Below are 20070 nucleotides of genomic sequence, written 5' to 3'. Positions count from 1 at the left end.
AAAGCTTCTTATCTAAACAATGTATTTATAAATTATCCCAAAGCTGTACTGTTGCACTATTTGATCCGTTTTATTTGTTCTATATATTCATGTTGCACTGCTGGAGGAGCCTGCGACTGAAGTTTGTCATTGCCATATCTACACTGTAGCCAATGTGCACATGACAATAAAGCCTTGAATCTTGTAATATAAGTACACAGCAAATTATTCACATTGCAAAATGTTTGAGTGGGAAGTGTTTTTACATTGCATAAAGCAGAAAAAAGGCCCACGGTGTTCGCAAAGAAGTGGTTAACAGGTATTTGGTCTCAATAATAACACTGTTCAGGTGCCCCCTTATCTGAGCTCTTCCACTGAGATCAGAAAGCAGTGACTGGCGAAGAAGCCATTCACTGCTTCAGCATACTTATAGTACAGACTGACTGACACCAGAAAACACACAGCACTCAAGTTATTCAAACGACGGCCGTCACAGCCAACAGCAGGTGGAACATACACTGTACCTTTTTCTCTGGAGAAAACCTTAGAGGTTCTACAATGTACAAGTCATCGGGACCTACTGGGGAGGGGAGAGAGGGGCTAGGTTAATGATGGAATGGCAAACAGGAATACATACATGTAATAAGCATGAAGTGACCTTGCAAGTAGTTTTAATTAAAGATGCAAACATCCATTTTAATCATCGCTAATTGTATTTTCTTAAACTAAAAACAAGGGTAAAGCTAAAATCACAGTGAAAGTCTGTTATGTCATTATCTGTTACTACTTGCAAATGTCTACCATGAGCCAGCAAAGCACCATGCTCTATTATTATACATTTCTTAAGCCTGCATGTGGGCACAAGCTGGCAATGACAGCCTCTCAGACTCAAGGGCACACACACACACACACACATAGTTGAGGGATAATGAACAGCAGGGGGAGTTTAAGGTTTCATGAGTCAAAGAATGTATTCTTTTTATTGCCGGCACCAGCCTCTCCTGTTGGGCTTGTGTCGCTCGAGGCACTGGCAACAGAAATATCGGCCACTAAGCATGGCAACATGTGAGAGAGGAAACCAGATGAGTTTGAAAGAGAAAAGGAGTAGAAAGGAAAGGATACTATTTAAATGGGGACAGTTATGTGGAAAGAGCTGCAGCAGTCTGATGCAACATCTTAAAAGGTCTATAGCCACGATAATGTGATCTTTGCAATGAGCTATGACTGTAGTGTCAAGCCTTAATGTAGCTTATAACGTAATGATTACAGAGGAAAGAGAAACAATAGAGGACAGAGGAAAGGTTTGAGGGAAGATTTGAGTGTGTGTGTGTGTGTGTGTGTCTTACCTTCTGTAGAGGATAAGTGAAAGGACTTGGAGCGAACGAGCGGACAGGTCACCCTGCGCTTTAGGCTCATATCGTCATAGGAGGAGAAACACCTGACAAGAAGAATGACATTGACATTTGTGTTGTTTACATTGTCACTGTTCCAGAGTCTTAAAATGAGTGGCAGGACAGGAGTGACAGCCTCTGGCAATGAAGTCACAAGTGATGTAAGTAATACGTTTTATTCGAAAGCAGCATCATAAAACTGGTTGTAGGAGATCATGATGACAGATCTAAAACTGGAGGAACACATAACATTCAAGCCTCCGGTAGCAAAATTCCATATTCACACGTAAGGGGAGTGTGTGTAAGTGAATGTGTGTGTGTGTGTGTGTGTGTGTGTGTGTGTGTGTGTGTGTGTGTGTGTGTGTGCGTGCATGTGTGAGACAAACCTCTTGGGGCTGGGGTAGTGGTTGCTCTTGGGGAGGGCAGCAACAACGGGGTTGGGGGAGGGAGAGGGGCTGCGGCAGCACTGCAGACACAGCAGGAGGCCCAGAGTGAGACACAGGACCAGGGACACCACCAGGTAGCTCTGCCGGTCCGACACCTGCAGAGGAGAGGCACACAGTGAGAGGCTGGTCAAGTACAACAATCATTTAAAGCTTCACCCATGTATGCTACCTTAACGATGGCAAAGTACTTATTAGATTTTGAGTTTGATATCAGCAGGTCACGTATGGTATTTTACACTCAGTCCAAAGAGATCTAATTGCAAAGATAAGTATCATCCATAGGACTATGTGACTGTCACACAGAAAAGAAAGCACTTGAGCGAAAAGTGTATTATTAAACATGGAAACAGTAGTTTTTTTAAATCACAGGTTTCACACAATGTACAACAATATCTGTTTTTCCATATTTTATTCCATTCTATTTCTATGTAAATACTGTTATATACTATATTTTTTATTATTTTTTATATTTTTCTAGTTCTCCGTCTGTTTCTAATTATTGTTTTACTTTTATAATAATAATAATACTACATTTTATTTGGGGGGCACCTTTCATAGCACCCAAGGACACCTTACAGGGCATAGGGGCAATATAGGGAACAATTAAAACAGTGGATTTAGTGAAATATCAGCCGGTGTAAAACAAGACAAACAACAGGAAATGGACTACAGAAGGACACAAAAGGGTACAGTTTATAAAGAAAATGCCAGTTTGAACAGGTGGGTTTTGAATGTTGTTATGGAATCAGACAGTCGGATATGTAGTGGCAGGGAGTTCCAGAGTCTGGGAGCCGAGCAGCTGAAAGCTCGAGCACCCGTGGAGCTGAGGCGAGAGCTTGGGACGGTGAGAAGTCCTACGGACGAAGAGCGGAGGGTGCGGGAGGGGGTGTACTCCTGAAGGAGCTCGGTGATGTAGATGGGGGCAAGGTTATGAAGAGCTTTAGCCAGTGTAGCTGAGTGAGAATGTGGGTGATGGTCGGATGAGTTGGTGCAGGTGATGATCCCGTATGTACGCACCATGACATCAAGTCAAATTCCTCGTACGTGTCAACCTACCTGGTAATAAACCTGTTTCTGATAAACAAATTAAATCCTAATTTCCAGGGATTTATTCTCTTGTATAAAACCCTTAAAATATCACAAAAAAATATAGTAAACTTAATGCTGTGTCATGTTAACAAATAAGCTTAGATTTGAACTTCACATGTCTATTTGCTGACCCCTGAAACAGAAAATGTTACATGGGGGGGCAAAGGGGAGGCAAGAGGTCATGCCAGGGTGGCATAGGAGGGCGGACAGTACGTGGTATTTTATACTGTACAGTGATTCCCACAGCATGTTAATACTTTGGGGGGCCCCCAAAGTATAATGGCTCCTCCCAAAGTATAATTTGTGTGTTTTTTTTTTTTTTTTACTCAGTGAGCACTCATTTGCATTTGCATTGGTGGCAATGAGTGCTCAGTGAGTAAAACAAAACTTAAAAAACCATAAATTATACTTTCGGGGGAGCACCTGGCAGCATGCCTCCGAATATCCATAGATGGACCGGAATCGGAACACTTTCCATACCAGAAAGCCCTGGAGAGGTTTTTTGACAAGCCGCGACGGATCCACTGCTCAAACAGGCTGTGCCGTCTGTGCAACCATTAAGTTTGTTGCTCATTTCATTCACCAGTTTGTATATAGTTAAAATAAAGTTATCCGGTGATTGACGATCAGATACCAGTGTGGAGTTTTCTGTCTTAAATTTGATATAGATCATGTTCTTTGTTGGTTTGTGAGGATGTTCATACACACTTGGTAAGATGTGTGTGTGAAAGAAGACCACAAAAAACAGCAGTGACTGCTCTCAGCTGTTTAACACTTAAAGACCTAGACACCATCACCAGTTGTAGGTTGTCTGAAGTGCAGTGTTACTAAGAAAATTCACTAGAATGCAGGAATTGAGAAAAAAAATCTCAACAATGTCAAATTAAATATATATTTTGTTTAAAAAAAAATTGGTTGTCTTAGACAGACATATTTGCATGTCCTCACTAAGCATTATTACATATTAATTTAATATTAAACAAATCAAAATTATCCCAAAATGTTGCTGCTAATATAATCATATGCTTGTCAACTTTAACTGATGAAAAATCAATTCTGAATAAATACTTGAATTATCTATGAAATTGCAATATTGTCCCTCAGTTTGTTTCAACCCCGTCACCCCATTTACCCTCCTATTAAAATAATGGATCAGTCCATGTGTGATCTGCATTGAGGGAATTACATCACAAAAGTGTCAGTTTCTTCTCTTACCTATATTTCAGTTTTTGTATTTTCAGATTAAGATTGACAAGCTCAACATTTCAACTATGTTATATGAATTCATAATAGTAAATAATTGTTTATTACAAAAATAAACGATAGTTTTGCAAAATATTACAATTTTGTAATGTCCTTGATTTCCATGTGGTGCCATCCATCCATCCATCCATCTTCTCCCGCTTATCCGTGGTCGGGTCGCGGGGGTAGCAGTTCCAGCAGAGAGCCCCAAACTTTCTTTTCCCTGGCGACATCAACCAGCTCTGACTGGGGGATCTCAAGGCGCTCCCAGGCCAGCGAAGAGATATAATCCCTCCACCTAGTCCTAGGTCTACCCCTTGGTCTCTTCCCAGCTGGACGTGCCTGGAACACCTCCCTAGGGAGGCGCCCAGGTGGCATCCTAACTAGGTGCCCGAACCACCTCAACTGGCTCCTTTCGACGCGAAGGAGGAGCGGCTCAACTCCGAGTCCCTCCCTGATGACCGAACTTCTCACCTTATCCCTAAGGGAGACACCAGCCACCCTGCGGAGAAAACCCATCTCGGCCGCTTGTATCCGCGATCTCGTTCTTTCGGTCATGATATTTTTCGATATGTGGTGCCATATCTTAGCTAAACAAGGTCTCATGCCTACTTTTTGTCAAAAACTTCAACCCTGTTACATTTTTTCAAGGAAATTCCTAGTAATTATTTATATTTTGTGCCTAAGGTGGGAAAATGTAAGTAGTCCACTACCAGATGTTATAACCAAACATTTTGGTTTCATTTTTCAAAGATATAAAGACCCAAAAGGCACCCGATTCAGAGAATACTCAGAATTCTGCATACTGTAAGTACTTAATTATAATTAAGTACACAAATGACATCACCCATCTCTTCAGAGAGCTAAAGGTGACCTGTGCAGCAACACATTTCAATCAATATTTGTCAATACTAAGAGCTGCTAGATTGAGCTGCTGTAATGGAATATGTAAGGAGAATAAGAACATACCATGTGGTCCAGCTGGAGTTTCATCTGCCTCCTGATCCCTGCCTCTGGCCCTCTTTCTGATACTTCATCTTTATTCCTCACATATATTTCTTCTTCTTCACTAATGTCTTCATCTCCTCCTCTTCCTCCTGCTCTGACCCTCCTGGTCTCTTCATCTCCTCCTCTTCCTCCTGCTCTGACCCTCCCGGTCCTTTCATCTCTCTTTTCCTTTTCCTCTTTCTGTTCGACCTGATCACTGCTCATATGTATTTTTGTTGTTGTTGAATCACTCCTATACTCTGGCCTGCAAGAGTCTACTTGTGAAAAGCACTGGTACAAATGCTTGTATAACTTTACACGTTAGGGCCATGTAGCCTAGCTAATATGTAGCATATCATAAATATAACATCAGAAAGTATTGATCAAGCTCACACAGGCAGCTGTGTTTGGATCCAGTTTTTACGGTAGAGGATGTATCCTGGTTTCATTGATCTGGCCTCATTGCTGTGATGTGTAGTTTACGTGGATTTAATATAGGCTACCGCATAGTTTAGCAAAGTGATCGATCTCCCAGCTAACGCTGTCTGCGTAGTATTTTGTAACGTAACGCCCCAAACAGCGCCCGTCTGTTAAACGCTATCGATTCAAACTAAAGCGTTTTATTAATATTTAGATTCAAGCTCTCGTCCTTAGTAAAAACAAAACTAGTGGAAAGGGAAATGCTCCCAGGGGAAGCTGATCCATAGGTGCTGGGACAGCTCGCTCCCTCTCTGCAGCGGTTTAATGCAGGGCCGTAGCTGCGTTTTTAACGGGCCTAAAATGATATTTAAAATGATTCACTTTTAACTAATGTAATGCTTGTTTTGTTGCTTGAGAAGCTTGTGGAAATAGTGTAGGTTTGTTTTAGTACAGTTTTAGGGAAACAAAAGTTAGGGGGGCAGCTGGGGGGGCAAGGCTCTACAGTGGGGGGGCAGCTGCCCCCCCCTTGCCCCCCCCCCGTAGATCCGCCCCTGCCCTGTAAGCAGTGTGCAGTATAACAGACAAAGGTTTCATTTACCTCTCTCTGAAGCTGGCTCACTGTGTCGGTGAGGTTGAGCATCAGTTTGCTGACGTTCTCCAGCTGGTTGTGCAGGATCTGGATTGAGTCTGTCTGCCTCTGGTCCTGTCAAATTAAAAAGTTACTAGTTTGTTAGCCAATGTCAATAATCAAACAAACACAACTGTGAATGCTTTTCTTGCTCTTTTAGCCTTCTTGTAAACCGACCTGCTCCTCAGCGATGCGGGAGGTGTTCTGTAGTTTGATGATGGTCTTATTGAACGCTCTCTGCATCTCTTCCATCTGTTTACGGTATCTGAGAGGTACACAGATGCAGAAATGACAAACTTTGTGAAACCCTTCCACAGTGCAAACTCATGGCCCTGTCATTCATTTTGAAGCATATCCAAACAACAGACTTAAGGAAAGCACAAACTTAATATAACTTTATAATACTAAGGCTTATTGTGTGCAGGGGGTTACCTCTGGCTGAGCTCCTCCAGGTATCTGCTGGACAGACTCATGTTCATCTCCAGGGCTTTGATCCTGTTGTTCAGCCTCATGAAAACGCTCTCCTTCTGGCTGGAGCCGTGCACCGCTCCCCCGTTCAACAACATGCCGTTCCCAGCCATTGCTCCACCGTTATAATCTCCTCCGTTCTGCAGCTCTGCATAGAAGTCTGTAGCTGTGCGATGGACATTGCCATTCCCATTGGTGCTCAACAGGAACTCGTCCACTGAGTCCTCCACACGATCTCCAGTGTGAGAGTCCCTCTGCTCCCCGTTAGACTGTGAGGCCTGGACGTTTTGTCTCTGTGAGTCCCCACTGTCTGCGCCTGGCTTTACAGTATCTGCGTCTGTGGGTGGGAGAGCTGTGGGCAGTTCAGTGAGGGGGGGGATCAGGTCTTCAGGCCTGGATGCAGTGGGAAGCAACTGAACGGGCTGCTCCTTGGCGGGGGGAACCACAGCACCAGGAGAGGCCGTCTCAGAGGCTCCAGGCTGTGGGGGGGGGCTGAAAGTTAAAGTTGGGGTGGCACTGGAGGCATGTTGCGTCTCCGGGATGGAGACAGCAGGGAGGGATGGAGTAGGGACGGGGTCGAGAGCCGCGTCTTTAATGGGAGGGGGCAGCTTCTCCTCGTGGCTGGGGGTGGGCGGTGTCAGGGAACTGTGGATGTCTGAGAAACTGTGAGGGGGGATAGTGGCGGTCCTGCTAGGTTCCAGGAGGATGTTAACCTCTGGAGTTTGTGTGTCAGGGGTGTCAGTGTTTGGATGTGTGGTGGGCACCTCACCCGAGGCTTTCCCTTCATGTTGGGCCTTAACGGGAAGCTCGGGCTCTGGGGCCTTTTCTGTGAGGGGAGGAGCTTCTTTAAGGGGTGTGGGGACAGGGATAAGTGGAGGTGGGTGAATGAGGGAAGGGGGGTTTACATCAGTCTGTGTTTGTGAGCTCAGCTGCTTCCGCTTTATGCTGCGTTGCCTCTCCTTGGCCAGCCGGGCGGAGCACCAGCGGTGGAGCAGCTCCGGCAGGGTGGCCATGCAGGACAGAGACAGGGAGGAGAAGGAGGAGAAGGGACAGTAAGTCTGGCTGTCCCACTGGTTCCTGTCCGCCTCCTTCCTCGATGACTCCTCTGTCTTCTCTTCCTCCTCATCTGCCTCATCCTCCATCAGGGTGACAGTGGACTGTCTGGGCTCTTCGTCCTCCTCCTCTACCAAAGTGACAATCTGTCTGTCCTCCTGGGAGTCGGTAGATGAGGGGGAAGGCGTGGAAGAGTCATTGGAGAGATCACAGTCCTCCTGGGCTGCAGGGGGATCTGGCTCTACAGGCTCTGGTCTGGAAGAGGCACAGATACTGATTTAGAAGCAGATAATCAGAGCTTGGTTTTCCTGGAGGATAGTAAAAGGATAAGTGAAGTAAAACAACACTATATTGTTGTCATCTTATTTTAACTCATCCTTCTGTGACCTATAAATCATTCTTAATTCATTAAGGTGGTCTTACAGTGCAGGGTCCAGAGGTGTTTCAGCTGGTTTAGGTGCAACTTCTGTGCTCTCCTTCTTTTCCTCCACCTCTGCTGTTGTATTAACTGCATTGAGAAAAACACAACAATCAAACAGTTGGTCACTGTCGCAGAGTTCAAAGGAAGATATCACTTTTAGTGCAGTGGCCAGTTTCTCCCAAATCCTAGTTGCCTGCAGGAGGCAGAGTGGGGAACAGAGACCCTTTTCGCTCCACAGAATGGCTGACAAGCCCATGTTTGGGAAAGCCAGAAATAATGTGAACCAGTTCAGTCTAGTTAGAACCGACATCTCCCTCCCACACTCTCTCTTCCCTGCGGGTGTAAATGCAAAATGAGCCCTAGAAATGCAAAGACACTTTTTTGCTAAAAAAGTAAAATAAATCTACTTTTGGAACAAGTGGTCGGGTGTTCTCAGATGGTCTTTGCAAAAGATACTTAACTACAGGAGAGAAACACAAATGTTAACAGAAACTGTTCAAGAGCAGACACTAAATATAAACATTATAATGTGAAATATGTGTAAAGCAGAGTTTTCCCTTTAACTCCATGCATCAGGGGAAAGCTGTGTAAGAGTCATTTTGATGTAACTCTGTGGCATGAACAGGACAAGGAGCAGGCTGTGGCGTCATGGGCCCCCCTCAGTCTGAATTCATCTACGCTCCACTCCCAAAAGGTAAGACACAGATAGCCAAAGTTCTGCTGAAACGCTGCAGGACACCTCCAGCCGACAGTCAAATAAACATCTGACTCTCAGCTCACATACACATTCAAGGCTATGCATATGCTCACACAGGAGAAGGAAAGAAAATGACCTAGTTTGAGCAGCAGTTAATTTAAACAATATGTGGGCAGACATGTGGCAAGCTGGCAGTTAGAGGGAAAGAGAAAGGAACAGCTGAAAAAGGATAGTATGAGCAGGATGAGTGCCGCAAAATAAGAACAGAAGAGGTGGTGTATATGGAATGTGTTAAAAAAAATAGTTATAGTACTTCTAAAAAGGTCTTTGAATAACAGCGTTTCCACGAACTAGCGTTGTGCAATATTCTCAGTATTTATTTAAATGCGTTTCTTCTCCTTTGTTTCTAAATACTTTATGGAGCTGTTATTAGCTTTCCTTTTGATATGCTATTTCTTGGGAGAAACAGAAGAAAATTGGCAATGTTTTCATCAGGTTTTCTTTTGATTTCATTTTCTTCGTATCAATTAATGAACTTTCCTCCTCAGGCAAGACTATAAACTTCTCGTCATATTCGTTCCTGATGTTTCCAATCAGGTTTGCACAAAAACTAAATATGAATAAATTAATGCGAACCCCTTTCCTACTAACTATTAATCAGAAGTGACAGTGAATTATCCAATAGGGCTCCAAAAGACTAGTTTGTGATTGAATTGAAAACTAGTTTGGCGACTCGTGCCGAACAACCTTTTCTGAGAAATGGAAACGATCAAATGGATAAACCAGTTTTACAGACTGTTATGAGATGTGGTTGTTCAAACAAAATAAAACAAATGCATGTCAGGGCCTTCTATTAAAAGAGAAAATGTACAGAGGCTGGGTTAATACCGTAATTATGTTGGACACTATTATCTCTTAAACTATAATTAAGCCTGTTACTGCGTGTCAAGCCGCTTTGAAAACTATTCGTGTAAATGGCTTCCAGAACAGTTTCACTTTGCCCATAAGAGACCTTTAAATACCATGGTTTGTTACCTTTCAAATGTGTCAATCTTCCCTACAAAGTAAAGTTTGTGAATGCATATAGTTCTGTATTCCAAGATATTATATCATTGTTTTAATCAAAACTATGACAATACGTCAAACTAGTGAAAGATGTTGTATGCAGCATGGGCAGAGCTATAGAGGGGAAATCAGATAAGTCACAATTTACAGAAGAGAGTCGTGGACATGAAAGGTGAACAGGATGGAAAATAGGGACAGGAAGCTTTAAGTGTTTGAGGGATGAGTACCTCCTGCTACTGTTCCACCCTCCAGCTCCGGCTTGCCGCCCAGCACGTTAGCAGCAATGTTGTTTACCATGTTGAGGATGGCATCTATAAAAGGAAAAGAAAACAGTTATTTTATAATGCATTAAGTTCCTATACAGAGACTTGGGGCCAAACATGAGCTTTTTTAAACTTCTTTAACATAATTTATATCCCCTACATGACTTTCTTTCCAGATCTTTCTTCAGATTTTGAGGTTAGCCCCGAAGGTTTGTGTGTAAAGCCTGTGTGTGTAGGGGTTGACCAGTACTCTTTTTGCTCAGGAGACAGAGGGGCACCAGTGTGTTTGCACAAGTGTGTGTGGTTAAAAAATAAAAATAAAAAAGTCTTGTGGAATCTGCATAATGTTGTAACCAAAACCCCAGTCTGCATGTGATACCAACTAGGTTAAGAAAACAAAGGGAACACTGTGCAGGGAATCTATATCCAACTCAGCAAACACACTGGTGTGTGGGACTCCATCGACTCCGAGAGTTATGGACCAAGAATACTCACATGATGCAAAACAAATATATACTTTCATAACTATTTTCCTTTACAGACAGTATCAGTTTCACCAGACTATTTCAGTTTTAAGATATGAAAGCTCAAAATGATACACTGCTGCCACCGTTACAGAATGAGGATTTCTTGGCCTTGACAAAAATAAAACCAATAAAGCTAGAACAATACCCGACCTCCAGTCCTTTAAATTCCTGAGTAATGTGTTCCTTCTTTTAAGGTCTTATATATCTTTGGAACAGTTAAAAGGATAATAATGCAAATGCTAAGCACACAACGAACCTAACCTTTTTAAATATTTGTGTACCAAATTGTTGCACTTAACTTGCTATACAACTTTCTTAATTGAGCCATATATACGTGTGTGTGTGTGTACATACTGGTTGCTGAGCCAAGCAGGTTTTTAGACGCCTTGTCCTCTGAAGGTTGGTAGCCAGGTGGATAGTCTGAAGAAAAGGAAATACTGCATGTTATATTCAGCAAAATACTTAACTTTACTCTTAAAAATATATATTGTTCAACACTAAATAAATATTATTGTGCTTTTATGGAATTCTACAATGAAATATCCCAAACAGAATTAGGGTTCAACGAAGGGAACTCTGCTGCATAAGGCCGTTGATATTAATAGTTAACTCCAGCTTCAGTTACTTAGTTACTTAGTGGTAATGTAATTTGACTCTTCTCAGGGTCTTTTGTAGTGCAGTGCATTGTTCTGCCAGATGAGGCAGCTTTAAAACGTTATTGTGTGTAGTCCATTCATCTATTAGTCAAGTTAGAGTACATTTTCAACTGATGTTGAAAACGGGTCACCGGCATCTTACCAAAGTCTTCATCCAAATACTCCAGCCTCTCTGAGGGATACTGGGAATCTGCAATCTCTTCATACTCCTCCACCATGCTGGTACCAAACACCCTACACAAAACACCCGCACACACTGTGTTACACAAACAAGCCTACCTACAGAAATAGGTTAAGGTTTACATCGTTAAAGAGCTGGCTAAAGCTTTCTGGGAGGGGCAAATTTTCTAAAAACATGTTGCTCGGATCAGATTCAAAGAAAGTGTAACCTCTAGTAGGTTTATTGTTTTACAGCCGCTTTAAACCCCAACAGCAGTGCCGTCAGAAGAAGCCCCGATGACCCTGGTGATCTGGGAGAGACGTATAGAGATACGTGCCATGTGGGTTTGTGAGATAAGCTAGATAAACTAGAAGGTTTGACCTTTGGAGTAAATCGTATATGAAAACAGGTAAAAAAACACATTGACCGGTGACATGAAGCATTCCAAACAACCACTAGAAGAGGGAGAGAATAAAAGAGGGATCAAAAGATCCACTACATTTCTTGTATAATCTAATATTGATCAATTTCATAATGAACAACATAATCATTCTTCATGATAAAAAAACATTGGGTACAATGCATTTGTCCCAAGTATAAAATAAAAGTCAAGTGACTTCATGATAAGTGGATTGATCCTTCTTCCCAAAATAAAGAAGTGAGTGGATGCAAGTACAAACTATTTATTGTTCCCATACAGTGTTTTTATTTCTTTAGAACAAAGCATAGTATTTTCTCACAATGTAAGCTGCAGCTGTACCCAAACTTCATAGATTGAAATGTTAAAGAACTTTGAATTTTAACTAAAGACCTTTACTATTTACTGTCTTACCTAATGAGACTGAGTGGACAGAAGTGCTCTGATCCAAAGTGGGAGAGGAGTTCAACCTGCAGGCAAAATGGATAAACTGTTGAATTCACAAGTAACAATGCCAATCATTTATGCGTGCCCACTCCATAAACCCATAACCCACCAAATATGTGACCATCAATACTAGAATTGGCAAGCGTTGACATTATATTATGTGCATGTTCGAATGCTTAATATCTATCACATGCATTAAAGATGATCCTCAGCCAAAGCTCACCCATTACAGTGTACGACCATTACAAGAGTGCAGTATATAGCACAGCATAACCTCTGACAGATAGAGAAGAGTGCTAACCTTTATGTACTTGATGAACATCTGATGCGAGAGGAAGACAGGAGAAAGACAGGTGAGAGAAATAAAACAAAGAGAAAGAAATCAGTAAAGACTGATTCAGCAAGTCAAGCATTTTTTGCTTACAGTCTGGCTATCACATGAGACAAAACACAGTGCTGGTACACGCTCATTTCTCCATAACAGTCCACAGGCAAGGTACTAGAAAGAGGTTTCTGACAAGCAGTAGGAAAGAAGCACGAGCGAGAGAGACGCTCAGGACAGAGGTTAAACATCAGACAAAGACACAAACGTGTTCAGCTGCTCAGATCAGTCGAGTAAGCAAAAAAGATAATCCTGAAACTTTCTAGAAATCTGCTTGAGTATGAACAGCACAATTATTTCATGATAGAGCACGTGAATCACAGTAAGCACCCAAACATAAAACCCAAACCACATAAGGATAATCCTGTGAGCATTAATCAACTGTTTCAATGAAATTAAAGTGAATATCAAGTGAGCAACATACATGTGAGGGGACAGACAGATCAGAAAAGCACAGACACGTCACAGCAACATGTATTTCAGAGTGAATTTGTGGATGGTAAAAAAGTCTAGAGTTTTAATTAATCTTAATGAAAACAACTGATAGTAACTTAAGCAAACGACTAATCCTTTCACGCCACACACTGATGATTCAATATGAAGACTGGCAGACGTGGACCAACTCGGCCCGATGAGTTGTGACACCCAAATCTCAAATATAATTAAACCAAATAGTAATGTGTATCTGCCCAATCTGCCCTGTAGTTCTTACACGTGACACTCTGTCATGGACACACCCCCTCAGTCATGCACACAGTCCCATGTCTTCATACAATAGAGGGAGAGGTTGACAGCAGTGCTTACAGCATGGCTAACTTACCATGAAGTCATAAGAGGGTCACCTGAGCTCAACAAACATGTGTATGAATTCATTAAATAGGACCGTCATTTCACTAATGAGAATGAATGTATCCATTGTTACTGTTTCTCATATTTAGACGCACAAGTGGCATATTGTATCAGAAAGAAGAAAAAGCATTACCTTCACATATTTAGCATAAAGCTGCTCATCCAGTGGGAAGCTCTGGACTATGCGCTCGTCACGGGCGTGAAAAGTACCTAGTTTTACCCACTTGTTGGTAGGATATCTGCAGACAGAACAGGAGGAAGGTAAGATGTGTGTGAGGGCTACAGGGTTATTCAATCACACATGTTCTCTCTAAGGCTGGGTGTAAAGGCCACTGCATTTCATGTGACTCCATGTCACATGAAAATGGTGATGGTAAAACACAAACAAAACCAACTCTACCAGCATTTAAGTTAAAGCTGATAATACAGGAGGAAGAAAGTGATTTGAACCAGTTCTGGTGTTTTTAATATAACAACAAGTGACGCCTTTAATTAAACATTTTCTCCCACCCATCAAGATCAAAATCAACCTATCCAACAAAAAAGTGTTTAGTGGCCAAGGGATTTATGCCATTACAAAAATACTGACATTCCAAAGGCTGTCGTGTAATTTAAATAATACATTTTGTATACATTATGGCTTGTTCATTAAACTAAATGCGTTAGAAGTGTCAGTCCATGTGAAGCAATGATTATGCCTAGGAAATATTCTCAATATACCATTTTTAACCTACCCTTAATTGTCTATATTGTAATTGTATTACGTACTCTTTATTATGTATCAATTGCATGTCTTTCCGTCCCAGGAGAGGGATTTATCCTCAGTTGCTCCTCCTGGGTTTAATGACAGAAGATGTTGCATGCTGTACATATTGCTAATACAATTTAATATTGTGAAATGCAAATCAAATTGACTTATATCACAGGTACTGACCAGCTGCTTCCTTCTACCTTTTCTTCAACAAACCCTGCCAATACATGCAACAATGTGACTGACACAGCAAACCATTGGACTGGATGCCCTATCAATTTGAATATGACTTGATATTGTACTGTGGGAGTATACCTGTCACTGATGGAAACCAAAAAGTCTTTAGGTGTTGATGAGAAGAGCTCAAAGTTAGCAATGTCCAACTGCTTGACTTGAATGGGCTCACAGAGCTCTATGACAAACCTGGAGAGAGGTAAATAGAAAACGTTAATTATACAATAAAATGATGTGAATTGTGTACATCTTGAATCAGGCTTTATTTATGTACCAGTGGGGTCTGTCGGTGTACTCACCAGATTTTGTTGCTGCATGGATTTAGCATGTAAAGGTCCATATTCTCCATGAGAATAGCTGAAGTGCTCTGAACATGAGACACAAGAACGAGTGATAACATTAGCATCAACCATTATCGCTAGTTGAATTCATTTAGTTAATATATAACAGCCAAACACAGTGAACATTGTTTCATGTAAACCTAAACTGCTGTCCCAGGTTTTCATTCCTATCTCAAATGTAAAATTGCTGATAAAACATGACCGAAGGACGGTAAGTCTGGTAGTGGATGTGTTTGTGTGTAGGCTAAAAACGAAGGAAAGATGCGTGTTCAACCTTGGCCTCGTTGTTTGCCGAGAGTATCTTGGCACCACACTCCACAGAGGCGTAGTTATTCTTGAAGTTTTTCTGGACCTTCTTCACTGGATGGGGGCTGCCGCTGCTCGAGGTATGGAGAGACTGACCTGGGCAGAGGGAGTGTTCCATTAGTCACATTACGAACACTGACAGGAAGAAGTAGAGAGGTTACGCAACACCCATAAACACACGCTCTGCTGAACACTGCACATGGCGTGTGCAGGCAGAACGAGAGAAGAGGAAGGGAGATGAGAGATGGACAGGAATAGAACCGGGGGGTGGAAGCAAAAGAGAGATGATAAATGGAGATAAAACAATAGTCGCAAAAAGGAAAACGAAGCAGCTGACATGTAGGTTATAGCATAGTGGGTTTATCATCATGCTATGAGAATATTCCATGTCTGAGAGAAAAGGCGCCTTGAAGAAAGCCTCTGTAGCAGAAACTTAATGGGTCATTGCACTCAGTAGCTGCTGAGTGTCTATATCTAGATGTGTGTTTTAATCATTTATGCGCTCACTTTTCTCCTTCTCCACCTCCATGACTTGTTTCTTCCACTCGTCGAAGGTGGGGATATCTTCTTTGCGGGGCACTGGGGGATCAGGCTCTCTGGCAACATTGCCCTGCCCTGCCTGAAACACACAGTGGTATCACACACACACAGGCCTTTAATGACAGTTTAACTCCATCACCACAGTCACCTAATATCCTTATATCCTGTTATCTTGAGCACAGTACATTGTAAATGTATCTAAGTATTGCTTATTCTGACTAATGTTGTATCCTGGCATCAGTGATCCACTACAAGGATTGCATGCTTTGACCAGTCACGAACACACGCATGTTAGTCAGCTAGCCTCTGGCCGCTAAAGCATTGAGATGCACTGAGCTGTGAATAATATTTGGATGGATTATATAAATCACCATTTTGGAAAGTCTGATCCTAAAAAATCCATCAACTTGGACAGCCTCTTTAAGTTAAACACCTAAAAACATTTGGCAGGAGTCATTTACAACCAGTCACACATTACTCACTAGATCTTCATTCCAAAACAGCAATATAATATTTAAATACCCCACAATAACCAAAATAGGTTAATCCCCCTGGATACACTCCACTGTTGTTATCCTTCAACCATAAAACAAGCAACTGAAACAAGTTGACTCAGCATTTTCAGTTTGAACCATTCACGAGCTGACCTTTTCTAAAAACAGCTTTGCTCACTGAATATTTATAACTGTCGTTGTTTTTGCTTAAAGCTAGTGGACAAAGAACTGACGATGTAAAATGACAAACCGCATCTTTAGGCCACTGTTGATTTTTAATTCTACTGGATAGGTGTGCCTTAACATTGAACAAGTGTGCAGAATAGTTTTATATTATATGACATTTGTCACCAGTTTAAGGTGTTTTAGTTAACAGGAAGAGATACAAGATGCCATGAAGCTGACAGCTGTGGTTTCTCACCACCTGTCTGTTTCTCTCTGATTAGGATCTATTAGTTACATTTTCCATGACGACACCTGACGCACTGCATCGTCTCTGCCCATGCCTACTGAAAAGATCCACAATCAAAACGGCACTGAGACTCGTAGGAACAGTAGAAATGCCTGCGTTCCTGAAGATATCGAGGTTATTCTGCCTATGATTAAAGCTCCAACTGGTTATTCCTGCACTGATAATTGTTGCATTTAGTTGTTACTTAACGCTTTGGATGTTGGCTGTTTCTCAGTTTACATTTATAATACATATAAATATATTTAGAAACCACACGCTGCCGACCTGTGGTTCATTGTGTTGAGAAGTGTTGCCCTCCTGGTCCAAATCAGCCAGCCCTTCCTCCAGGTCCTGCGCCTCCTGTTGCTGCTGTAGTTGTTGTTGTTGTTGTTCCTGGTCCACAGGGCCCGGAGTAGACTGGACCTCGGCTTCAGAACCAGAGCTTTGGCTGTGGTCCGGCTGCTGGTCCTCTAGGCCGGCCTCATCCACACTATATTACAGACACGGGGCCGATGAGGTGGAGGGAAGAGATGGAGGTGGAGGAATAAGGAGAAGAAGAGTTGAGAACACAAGTTAGAACTCAGCAATGTTGGACACATCGATGCAAAACATATTCAATGTATTTGACAGAATTGACAGTCCTTGGTTGTGCGCAGGCAAAACGATGGAAAAAGGAAATAATTTTAAAAAAGCAGAAGTGGAGAGCAAGGCCAGCGGTCGACGGTTGCGCACAGCAGAGAGGTGTAGTTTGATTACCTGTCTCTGCGCTTTGATTGGCTTCCTGGTTAAAAACTCACCTTAAGAGAGGACTGCCAAAAGGGGAGTTTTCACAGGTTGCCAGTTCGGGGGGAATGACCCTGCACTGTGAATGCTGTGAGTGCTCAGTAAAGACTAAGTTGTCTACTGGGAGTTCATCTCCTGCACTGGCAACCCGCACAGCGCTGAGGGAAAGAAAGGACATGGCGTTTACCACACCTCTTCACAATGGGGAGGGTAGAGAGGGGAAGATGGGGCGGGAGAGAGGAAGAGGATATAGGAGGACACAGAGTGTAGGGAGAGAGCAGAGAGAGAAATGGAAGGACAAAAGGGATGGAGAGAACAGTGGAGGTGCCGTTGATGTGTCCTTTTTGAAATGTCCTGATGTTCTTTGGAGAGGAGTTGAATCTAAACTTTTCATCGGATGGACATAATGATCTTGAAGACTGGATGCAGGGGATATCCAGAATTGTCTTGGCCAAAGTTCCATGTCACCACAGGTGATTTTCCACAATGTCCACCAAAGTCCATTAGACACATTTTCACTGTGTATGTTGAGCTCCTTGTAACTTCTCCACGCTTGTCACCAATTCCTTGAAGTGCCTTTCAAATGTCCAGGCTGTCAGACCAGCTCTCTTTTCTCTCCATTTGGGATCAGTTAATTGACAGTGGTAAAATAAATAAAACAAACTAAATAAGATACAAACTGAAGGAACAGAACAAACCAACATAAATATCAAAGCAAAAGTGCAATGGAAATAGTTGTAGCTTCATTATACCAACATTTGGTTGAAACTGGCTTGAACCATCTTGAAAGCAACATGTCTTTCTAGTTTTAGTTCTCCAATGTTACTCGTCTGTGGTTAAAGCCAACTTCTTATGCCAGAGAACAGTCTCTGCAATGAGGAAGTGAATCTGAGCTTACCCTGTGTGGGTCTGGCCGGCACTCTGTGAGGTAGGTGTGTGTTCAGCTTCATCTGGGGTTGTGGCTGGGTGTGAGTCCAGGTTGGGTTGTGCAGCAGAGGGGTCACTGAGGGTCTCTGCTGGGGCCGGGACATCGGGAGACACTTGGCCCTGTGCTGGAACTGGTTCTGGGGTGGAGGACAGAGGGACTTCCTGTGCATTGTCCTGGGTGTCAGTCTGCTGCTCCACATCAGCCTGGGGGTCTGGGTGGGGTTCTGGCTCAAGAGCAACAAGTACAGTATCGGACTGTGGGTCCGACTTGGTCTCCTCCACCTCAGCTTCCAGAGCATTCACAGTCTAGAGACAACACAAAACACATTTATGTTTAGAAGAAAATCAAAATCTTAAAAAAAGTTAGCAACAATTCTCTGTAAATCCTCAACATTCTTAGAATATATACAGCCTTTATTGATTCATGTATTGGGTCACAATTATGATATTTAAACTGGAAGATTGTGAGGCACAAAGTAGGGAAAGTGGACATTACTACAACCAACTTGTTCCTTACTTAAGTGTTCCTCCTTCCTATTACTGTGTGTAGTGGAATGTATAGGTTGTGAATACAATAGAAAACCATCCTTTATAAGTTGGCAGCAATGAAGAAAAGAACATTTGCTTGTCTATTCGTTGCTTGAATAACAGTTGAAATACCCTGATCTCTATGTGTGTTTCTTTGATGCATGTTTTTTTAGGATTTGCACCAGATGTTTTTGAGAGTCTTTAAGAACTGGTATATGGTGTTACCTGTTCTTGGTGTTCATTGTGGGGTGATAGCGTCTCTAGAGCTGCTTTCTCTATCTCTAGTCCAATTTCATATGATGTATGTGTCGTCCATTCTTCCAACACCTAGGTAGAAGAGAAATAATAATCAAAAAACATTACACACACACACACAGGAACTTCCCTGGTTGACAAAGCAGTTTAAAAATTGAAATATATAATTGGCTAAAAGTGAAGCCGGCCACAGGACAACAATTCAAACTCTGCACAACATTATCGATGGATTATTTCATTATAAATATACATTTTCTGTGAAAATGTAAAATGCAAAAGAGGTGTTTGCATCTCAGGTTCTGAAAAAGCCTTTTGTTGAGGGACAAAGACCGTGTTACAACACCAATGACAGACTGCCAGGCCTGTCCAACTGCCCTGGCTCGCCTGTTTGTTGCTGGACCTCTAACAATGACCCTCCTTCTTCTGTGCTCACACATGCACAACAAAACACACTCACTTCCACAAATTATTATTCATTCCAATACTCATGCAAATGAACAGACACACAAAGCTTTAAGGGCCCATTCTCAAGAGCTGAGGGTGTCCCATATTCAATTTAAAGCCAGCATCAGTCCACCTCAGGCAAATTCATCCAAGATCGCTTCCACTATGGAGGAATGACGTCCACACTGAAGATTGATTAGTCTTTAACATCAATCACCAACGTTGCAAAAAGGAGACAAAGCAGGGAGTTGAGGAAGCTTTGTATACTCTGAACTTTAACCCCACAGAGCAAGTCAGGACCTATTTCACAACCTGACCTCTATGACTCATAAAGAGAAGCCTATGTTCTGGACAATGTTCAACTGGGCTACTTTCTAAGTTACTTTTTACCTTGAAAACACTCTAATCTTCGTGTACTATACATGGTG

The 20070-nt window shown here is 42.3% G+C and overlaps 1 protein-coding gene across 4 annotated transcripts in view; it reads right to left on the bottom strand.

Annotated features, from left to right (window-relative positions):
• The window catches only part of suco (SUN domain containing ossification factor), a 44317-nt gene that overhangs the window by 3329 nt on the left and 20918 nt on the right, over positions 1-20070 (bottom strand). Inside the window, exons 3-23 of one of the 4 annotated variants that reach the window (XM_034229765.1) lie at positions 19169-19270; positions 18387-18721; positions 17503-17646; positions 16991-17195; positions 15728-15839; positions 15189-15316; positions 14873-14940; positions 14655-14762; positions 13722-13827; positions 12659-12679; positions 12325-12380; positions 11475-11566; positions 11031-11096; positions 10114-10197; positions 8127-8211; positions 6615-7958; positions 6360-6447; positions 6153-6257; positions 1757-1911; positions 1326-1417; positions 504-559 (exon numbers count right to left, since the gene is read on the bottom strand). In XM_034229765.1, the coding sequence (XP_034085656.1) occupies positions 504-559; positions 1326-1417; positions 1757-1911; positions 6153-6257; positions 6360-6447; positions 6615-7958; positions 8127-8211; positions 10114-10197; positions 11031-11096; positions 11475-11566; positions 12325-12380; positions 12659-12679; positions 13722-13827; positions 14655-14762; positions 14873-14940; positions 15189-15316; positions 15728-15839; positions 16991-17195; positions 17503-17646; positions 18387-18721; positions 19169-19270 (3552 nt within the window). The remainder of the gene's footprint in view (positions 1-503; positions 560-1325; positions 1418-1756; positions 1912-6152; positions 6258-6359; positions 6448-6614; positions 7959-8126; positions 8212-10113; positions 10198-11030; positions 11097-11474; positions 11567-12324; positions 12381-12658; positions 12680-13721; positions 13828-14654; positions 14763-14872; positions 14941-15188; positions 15317-15727; positions 15840-16990; positions 17196-17502; positions 17647-18386; positions 18722-19168; positions 19271-20070) is intronic. The other 3 variants (XM_034229766.1, XM_034229767.1, XM_034229768.1) reach the window with 3 other exon arrangements.

This window comes from Gymnodraco acuticeps, unplaced genomic scaffold, assembly GCF_902827175.1.
Source record: "Gymnodraco acuticeps unplaced genomic scaffold, fGymAcu1.1, whole genome shotgun sequence".
NCBI classification, from domain to species: Eukaryota; Metazoa; Chordata; class Actinopteri; order Perciformes; family Bathydraconidae; genus Gymnodraco; species Gymnodraco acuticeps.
Note: the sequence above shows the minus strand (reverse complement) of the source record. Positions and strands in the feature narration are given on the sequence as shown.